At 43.8% G+C, this 8,817-nt stretch overlaps 1 protein-coding gene across 5 annotated transcripts in view; it reads right to left on the bottom strand.

Moving 5' to 3' along the window:
• Positions 1 to 387: 387 nt before the first annotated feature.
• RUBCN (RUN and cysteine rich domain containing beclin 1 interacting protein) overlaps positions 388 to 8,817 on the bottom strand; it is a 94,511-nt gene continuing 86,081 nt past the window's right edge. For all 5 annotated transcript variants that reach the window (XM_023509019.1, XM_023509017.1, XM_023509020.1 and 2 more), the window contains 8 exons: positions 8,046 to 8,178; positions 7,252 to 7,397; positions 6,356 to 6,420; positions 5,695 to 5,933; positions 5,081 to 5,142; positions 4,483 to 4,636; positions 3,439 to 3,532; positions 388 to 3,213 (listed from right to left, as the gene is read on the bottom strand). In XM_023509019.1, coding sequence (XP_023364787.1) covers positions 3,035 to 3,213; positions 3,439 to 3,532; positions 4,483 to 4,636; positions 5,081 to 5,142; positions 5,695 to 5,933; positions 6,356 to 6,420; positions 7,252 to 7,397; positions 8,046 to 8,178 — 1,072 coding nt within the window. In that variant the 3' untranslated portion in view covers positions 388 to 3,034. The remainder of the gene's footprint in view (positions 3,214 to 3,438; positions 3,533 to 4,482; positions 4,637 to 5,080; positions 5,143 to 5,694; positions 5,934 to 6,355; positions 6,421 to 7,251; positions 7,398 to 8,045; positions 8,179 to 8,817) is intronic.

Genomic DNA, 8,817 nt, shown 5'->3' on the forward strand with positions numbered 1-8,817 from the left:
CTCACAGAAGTGGGAATTGAAGCATCTAAGACAATTCAGATGTTGCAGAGAGGAAGATTTACCTCATTTATGTGATAATTACACCAAGGGTATGGACAGAGGGCACACACCTCATGTACTGGAAATGACTGTGGGTCACAGTCTAATCCTGTTATTGTATACATGAAGGAACAGAAATCCAAAGAGGTGGAGTGATTCTCTTAAGGTCTCATAGTAAGTCAGTGACAAAGCACTTTAAGTCACTTTTCCTGACTTGTATGGTGTAGCTTGTTTTGCATTGTAACAAAGAAACTTTAATTTTCAGACATGCTTGCTTTACAGCGAATACTCAATACTATTCCCCAATAATCAAGGCAGGCAAACAAAAGCAGAATTTCATTTCCTTAGTTTATTAAAGATGACAACGAACAGTTAGGCTGTGCACAACAATTACGGCAAGTGGAAATCCAATTCAGAACGTAAGTTGTACACAAAAGAACATCTCTATCTAGACTTTTGCTTCCTTTTATGTTAATTTGACAAAAGCTCTAAAGCTTTGGCAGAGAGAGTCAATTACAGCCTCATTTAAGTGGAAAATATTTGTCTTCCACTCTTCTGCTATGTCTTGAATCTTGGCTCTACCTTGAAGCAAACTGTTTTTTCCCTTTATTTACAGAAAACACTTCCCTTCCATTTCACTTAGAAGGAACTCTCTTCAGTGCATTCAAATCTTCTCCCCATAAGAGCAGAGGATTTTCAGATACTGGTAAGTTGCAAAGTGCTTTCAAAATGTCCCATTCTCTGCCTTTTCTCCATCACTCTCTAATAAATAAATAAGTATTTATTTGGGTATTCGGATAGTGAAGACAGCACAGGGGCAGGGTCACTAAAACAGATACATAATCTAAAGGGATTGGACACAGAGGTGAAGAGAAAGAAATGAAAACAGGAGTACATAAGGCTAAGTTCAGCTGTAGAAACTGTGTCAGCATTTTCTATCCTTCGATCCAATGCTCACATAAAACAGGCAGGATAAGAGACTATGCCTCTCCTCCAGTGTAGTGACTTGGAGTAAAGAGTGCATTTATAATTTAAACCAAAACTGGAAGTAGAGATCACCACCGTTATACCCCCTGACTTTGAATCTGGGGCCTAACCCTTAGTGAGAGTTGAGTTCTGTGGAGTCATTCCCAAAGCTCCTTGAAGTATCAGCTATCTCTATCAGCAGTATCTCTATCAGCTCTTCAAAACTGGGTTGGGCCTTGGCTTTTGAAGCTACACCATGAACTGAAGGGGGAATAGTCTCCGGGTTTTCCAGCCCAATGTAGCTTTCAGATCCCAAGTTTGAGGCACAGGGACCAACACCACAGGCTGACTCCTGCACGTTCCCCCTTGCTCTGGTGGAGCCCTAGTCTGGACATTACCGTAATGCCCCTCCTACTTCCTTGTGACACTTCTTGTTACCTGCAGCTCAGGCACTCATCATCAGCTTCCACCAACCAAGTGCAACTTTCTGTTCAGTTTCCTGGGGCAGCAGCCAGGCTACATTTTTTCTAGTTGCAACCAACTACGGGAAGACAGGTAAACAGGAAAAAGTCAATTTCAGAACAAAAATGCTGTGGACTTTAGTCCACTGAGCTGCCAACCCTCAGAAAACAACTTTGACCAGTGTTTTTCATAAAGGTTAGCAGCTATAGCAACTTAAAGACCACCACAGACAGATATACGGTCCCATCCAAGAAATCTTAACATCAAAACACATTAAAAAGGTGGTGGTGGGGATGGGTAATGCTAAAATCAGTAAAATGAAAAGGATGACTGAACATAAAAATACCATCAAGCTTGATAAAGATTTAAGTGCATAATTGGCATAAAGGCTCTTGTTATCCTAAGAACACAAGAATATTCACAATCAGGTCCTATAACACCACGATTAGCAGAAAGCTTTTCTCCAACTTTGACAAAAGAAACTAAGGCAAAAGACGCTCAGTTACCAAGAAGGGTCCCAGCTCTGTTGCAGGAAGGGGAAAGAGAACGAAGTTGGGCCTTACTTTTACTCAGAACCATAATGACCATCTGATAGAGGATGTAGTATTAAGGAACCCACTAAGTTGGTGAGTGGGATTTCTATCCTCACGTTAGCATAGTAGCACAGCATGGCATCAGGGACTTATCCAAGTTTGAAAGATCATACTTGCACCAAAGAACTAGGTTAAAAGAGACCTGAACGCCTAAAAGGAGGCCAACAGTTCCTATAACTGACTAAATGTCCCTTAAGAAATAGAGTTATAGCCTCAGTTATGCTTGTGAAATAAGGCTACAAACAGGCCTGGTCTAAGCATAAGTTCTGTTCCTTGCTTTAAGCACTCTAGGGTAGATAAAGTCAGCTTATGATAACATCTATGCCAAAAATATTTCAAACAGGGAAGTCATGGCTGCCTCTTTGAAGTCTCTAAAGATTCTAGGATAGTAATGATTCTGTTTTTATGGCCCCCTCAAACACTGAAATAAGCTGGAAAGAATGCCCATGATACAGTCCCATTCTCTGCTGCTTCTCCTCAGGGTAGTCTGACCCTGTTCCAGGATTAGGAGAGAGAAAATTCCATCCCTCTGTTTTAGCAGCAAAGGAGAAGACAGTTGGTTAAGAAAGGCCTGGCTCAGAAGCTCCAGAAGTAAAACAAAATAAAATTGGAAATCATATTTGAGATATGGCTAAAACCAGATCTGGTCCTAGTAGAGAAGGCCATGTTTGTCAGAAGAACTGGGTCTCATCGTCCATTCCCCCGAAAGAGGAAACTTTGCTTAAGAATCTACATGTCAGTTCTGATGGAAATACCTGGTGCTTACAACTTATTTGTCACAACAGGCTAGACCCCATCAACCTATCAAAGGCCGACTACACACAAACACCAGACAAGTCATAAAAAATAATAATGATGATAATTTCAAAAAAAATAAAGAAACAGCCCCAAGTGGGGAAAGTCCTTAATAGGGTGGCTCAGCTGTGCACTATGTACGACCCCAGCCTCCACGTAGAGGGCTTGATGTGCGTTCTTCAGGTGGTCTCCGGGACAGTGGCTTCTAGGGCCAAGGCTTCAGTGGGCTCCTCCTCATAGTCTGACATGTAGGACTCCAGGCTCTGCTTGGCCAGCAATTCCCGCCGGGCCTGTAGCCGTTCACACCGGGGACAGCTTCCAGATTTGAAGCAAATTTTATGGTAACATGCTTTACACTCTAATCAGGTTGAGAAGATGAGAGAGAGAAGAAACAATTTATATCATCTCAAATAGGAAATAAGTCACTGCCATGCCCCTTCACCCTACCATGGCTTAGTGCTCTAATGGAGAAACATAGGGAACTGCTGGATCAAACCAAACTCTTGCTAACAGGGGCAGCTCAATGGAAATCAATGAGCTTTGTGTTCATTCTTGCTTGCCCCATCCTAGCACCAGCCCTCACCTTCGCAGGTCCGGCACTTAAGGAGCTCAAAAGGAAAGATGATGTCATCCTCATTTTGACAGAACTCACAGATGAAACCCTTGGCTTGGCAGAGCTGGGGAAGAAAGAGACAGGTAGCAAAATGAGAGGAAGCACACCGGAGGGTGAAGCCCATGGAGGACCAAAATATACATAAAAATTGAGCTGGCCTAAAGGTTTCTATAGCCTATGGGGAAGAAGCCTGGGCTGGACTTAGAAGCATAAAAGCCAAACTAGGGCCAGGGCTGGGCAGTATTAGACAAAGTTTTAAAGAGAAGGCAAGAGGGAGGTTGACATGGGAAGATCACTTGAGCCCAGGAGTTTGAGACCAACCTGGGCAACAGAGCAAGATTCTGTCTCCACAAAAGATAAAAAATAGGTGGGTATGGTCATGCAGACCTGTAGTCCCAGCTACTTGGGAGGCTTAGGTAGGAGAATCCCCTGAGCCCAGGGGTTCATGACCATCTTGGGCAATATAATGAGACTCTGTTAAAAAAATTTAAAAAAAAGCTTATAAAATGCCATTACATAAATTGTTTCAACAATCTTTAAAAACACTGAGAGATTTCAATGTAAACATTTCATATTGTATATTGAAGCAGTACCCTGAACCCCCTAAATGCATCAATGTACAACATTATGATTTAATAAAAAATAATTAATTAAAAAAAATTGATATTTTTCAGTGACCCAAAGTATGGGTCACAGTGATTGAAAATAATAAAGCCAAGACCCATATTAGAATCTCTCTCCAGATTCCAGGGTTCTCCTCCCACATCATGACAATTCTTTAGTGAGTATCTGCTCAGTCCTGCCTGGAACTACCCAGGGGCAATGTCAGCACCAATTCTTCTTCTAATTCTAGGTTTTTAGATCTGGATGATTCAGCTGTTCACTAGCCCAAGGAACAGCAACCCTCTTCAGTTTCTCTCACAGTGTTGACAGACCATGTCAAAATCCTGGAGCTAAAATGCAAGAACCCTGGGGCCACCCCACTCCCTATGTCCCCAAGCAAGACTTTCTCACCATGCATCGTTCTACATGAGCAGCCCCTGCCCTGGTGAGCTCGGCAAGCCGGGGCCCCAGTTCCCCCTTCCTGATTGCAGTCAGGTCGTTCAGTGAGTACAGGTGGAGATCTTCTGTCAGATGGCCTGGGACTGTGTCAAAGGAATCCAGAAGCCTACGAGAAATGAGGGGAAGTGGCAGGGAGGGAATGACATACTTTGTGTGGCACATAGTAGCAGTAGGTTCTCTACCCAGAAAAGCAAGAGAAATAAAGTATTAAGGGTGGGCAAGATTTAGCCAGCCCAAGTGTTCTAGGCCACCTCAGTCTTCCCACACTACCAGGTATCTGGATGACAGAAGTGACTTATTTATACCCTCCTGCAAAGTGATCCATGATAGCTTGCAAAGAGTGGCAGTCTTCCCTCGGTAGAAGGGCCATAGATGTCCTCTTTAAGAGAGGACACAGATATAGTTACTGCTGTGGCTTCTTGTTTACTATTTACATTTCCCCAACATCTTTCTACTCTCCTTCATGTAACAAGAGCCAACTGCTGGGACATATCCCTTTTAGAGACATTCACCCCACCAGAGGACTCTAACCTCCCCACACAAGACTTACTCTTTGGCCAGACGACATGTCTTGAACATGTTCTTCATGTGATACAGCTGGACCCGCAGCAGCTGAAGAGAAAGACATTGGGTGAGGAGGTTGGGGGGGGATGTGGAGAAGAGAATCAACTGCTAGAACTTTAAACCTTGGGGGTCTTGAAGTTTTGCATTTAGCAGCCAGATCAGAATGTCCCCTACACCTCTATCTAACTCAGCAACTCACTTCAAATCTGGGAAGGCTCTTCTGCTAGGTCAGTCTGCATAATTCACAAACATAGTCTGGAGCAGCTAAGAATTCCAGAATTTGAATTTTCTAGTTAATACTCAATTCTCCACTCAGTAATTCTGGAGAAAGGAGAATTTCTAGAAGGGAGAAACTCTGCTTTTGCCTCAAGTGCTACGGATAGCTTCAGAGCTGCCACTGCCAGGTTGGAGGCTCTGACTAGAGAGATACCTAGGAAATGGGACAAGGTGAAGGAAGTACACAGGGAGAGCATGAATGATGATGTGGTTACAGGTCTGAAAGTGTGATAATGAGAAGTGTGGTGGTCCAGTCCTGTATGAACAGGGGAGGGGATGAGGAGAGGAGAAACTTTGGAATCTCTTATGTGGCCTTGTTCTTACTCGGACTTGATTGAGCAGCTTGATTTTCCTATAGAGGGCGCTGTTGATGTCCTGCACATTGAAGAGAGGATCGTTCCAGATCTTAATGAGCAGGTCCTTGGAGAAGTTGCTGACACAGTACTTGCTAAAGTCCCACTTGCGTAGGATCCGGCTTGGGATGACCATCTGGGCATTCTCATGGCAGCACTGACAGAAGTACTTGCCTAAGTACTCACAGTACCGCAGCCGCTTGATATAGTCTGGAAAAACGAGAAAGCCAAAGAACCAGATGTGTCCTTCCAGATCTATAAGCTGGTAAGGCTATTATTCCCTTGAAAGGGCAGGGAAGGAGGGCAGTAGGCTCCACAGAACTGGCAGAAACCCACAGATAGTGGGGCCTGTGATTCCTACATCCTATCCTAGAGGCCACTGAGGAAACAAAACCTGCCAGAGTTTTGCTATCCAGTAAAACTATCCAGTTTTCTCTAGTACACGATCCTAGTAATATGCTTCAAGAAATAATTTCCCTCTGATTGCCAGTGCTCTTTCCTGGTAACCTACCCCTTCCCCTCCAAGCTCTTTTTCCCCCCTTCCCCAATTCTGCCCTGGCAAGCCCTCTCTCCTAGGTATGAGAGAGGGTAAATCCCTTGGAGGCAGTATGGTGGTAACAGAAGATACTCACCAGGGTCAGTCCGGATGCCACATCCCGCACAGCGGTAATTCTGCTTGGCCACAGCAATTTTCCTCCTAAGGAAGATGAAGGACAGGGGATTGCAGATAGCAGGTGCATGCAGCCTCTGAGATGTAACAGATGAGGACACAACACAGAACTCTTATATGGTGTGGGAAGGGAAGGGAATTCATCTCTTGTTTTAGTTGGACAAAATGAAGCTGTTGGGAGAACTAATTCAAACTGAAGATTGGATTAAGATTTAGGTCTAGTCAGTGACTCCCCCCAGTAATGAACTTACACTTTTTGGGCAATAGTAAGGGATAAGAAATAGTAAAGGGGAGAAAATAATAGAAAAGCAAAGAGTTCATCCATCTTAAAAGGAGAAGAAAAACCAATAAGCTCACAAAACTACTGGGAAGGCAACAGGCTAGGAATACCAGCAAAAAGAGGCCTCATTTCCAATTAGCTCTGGGAAGGAAGAGAAGGATTAAGAGTAAGAATTTGGGAGGGGGTTTGGAGGGATCACTTCTGAGGTTTATCTTATAGGGGTACAGGTGATACAGGGGTACATTCTAAGAGTAGAATGTGAACATTTTAAAGCAATAACTGAGAAAATGACATGAAGGCTGTGTTGACCAGTTTGATGGAAGTATTTCAGATTGCATGTGAAAACCCCACACTGTACCCCAGAAGTGCATTAATGTACATAGTTACCATTCAATAAAAAAAAAAAAAAAGTAAGAATTTAAGGACACAAAATGGATAATCCTCTTCCTCTGCCTTTAAGTGAATAGAATCATGTGGGAAGTACAGCTGGAGGCAGAGACACCAGGGAGAAGAGAAAGCCCTGACAATCCAAAGAGGATGTATCTGTTTTCCAAAGAGCAGAGACACCAGCTACTCACGTTGGGGCTGGATGAACATTAAAAATTATCTGAGGCCGGGGTGGGGCCCACTCCAAGTTGCCACGAACACGGATACGCAGCTTATAGATGTCAGCATGCTGCCCATCATCCGGCGAGATAGGCAGTGAGTCAGGGATAGGCAGGAGCTACAGGAGAGAAACACAGGGTGAGCAAGCATCATAGCCTGGGGTAATGTAAATGCTTCATGATTCTGGCCATGACAGAGCATAGTTAATAAAAGACATTTCAGGAAGAGCAAGGGCAAGGGCTTCAGGAAACCTTCACTCTCAAAACAACCAAGAGGCACCAGGGGGTATTGGAAGAGAGGGCCTTGAATTCTAAGAAGCAATTAGAAACAGCATCCCAAGTGGAGGCACCACTGCTGATGATGTCCACTCATTTCAGGAGCCTTGGTATGCCAGGGTGCTTCACACCTTAGAGACTCAACTGCAGATCAAACTGTAGGGGCTAAGATGAGTCTGAACTATTCACTTTCATGGTATCTCAAAGGGGGCCATAAAACAGGACTTGTACCTCTCAGTCTAGTGAGCAGTCATGTGGAATAAGGACAGTAAAGAAACCAGTATCTTTGTTTTAATGACTGTATGGAAAGTCTAGGCAAAAGCAAGTATTCACTCATTCATTTAGTCATTCCACACATTTGTAATAAATGGCTTCTATAGTAAAGAAGGAAACATACAGGATCATTCCAGACTGGGTGCATGTGACAAAGAAGAACAAGATCAGAAAGACTCACAGCCTCCTGGGCAGGGAAGAAGAGCTGATGAGCTTACCTTTTGAGGGGCATCATGTTCTGGGACTAGCCACTCCAGCTCCGAGGCAGCTGGAAGCTGCATCCCCTCAAACTGCTTCAGGAGCCCCATGGCCACTGCCTCAGCAGATGTGGAGTGCAGAAAGCAGTGGGAGCTGGAAAGGAGAGAATCAAGGAAAGCTGAGCACAGAGAAAAGACAGGCAGATGGGGCCTTCCCTTCAGGACTGATGCCATGCACAGTAACTTCTGAGCTGAGAAATGAGAAAACTCGCAGCACCCCTAGTCTGCTCAGTTGCTTTTCTCATCATCTTCGCACACATATGAAATGACAGTCCTAAGACTTACATTCAAATGCCACTTACTAGTATTACATGGCACTGCTAATTAAGGACTCTGTCATTTCATTTCTCTGAACTCTAGTTTATTTAACTGAAAAACAGAGATTATAATGACTGCTTACAAAATACAGTGAGTAAAACTGCTTTGTGGACTATAAAGAGCTATTTTTCTTACTAAAATGAGCTACTGTTTCCCCTACTTGGGTCTACAACATGGAACCTGTTCAATTTAATTTCATAACAAAAAATCAAGATCATTGCCCTCTTTTCTGGGGTCCTGGTTTTGATCAGAGTCAGTCAAGAAGGACTTTGAGCTCTGCCTCCATAAGTATGCCTCCTCCCCTTTGGACCAAAGACCTTCTGCTCTCTTCCTTTGGGGTTGTCACTTTAACCTCATCTCTTTGCGAATTTGGATGGCTTTTCCCATGGCCTTTCCTATCCACATACAAAGAACT

This window comes from Otolemur garnettii, unplaced genomic scaffold (genome assembly GCF_000181295.1).
Source record: "Otolemur garnettii isolate 467f Iridium unplaced genomic scaffold, OtoGar3 scaffold00310, whole genome shotgun sequence".
NCBI classification, from domain to species: Eukaryota; Metazoa; Chordata; class Mammalia; order Primates; family Galagidae; genus Otolemur; species Otolemur garnettii.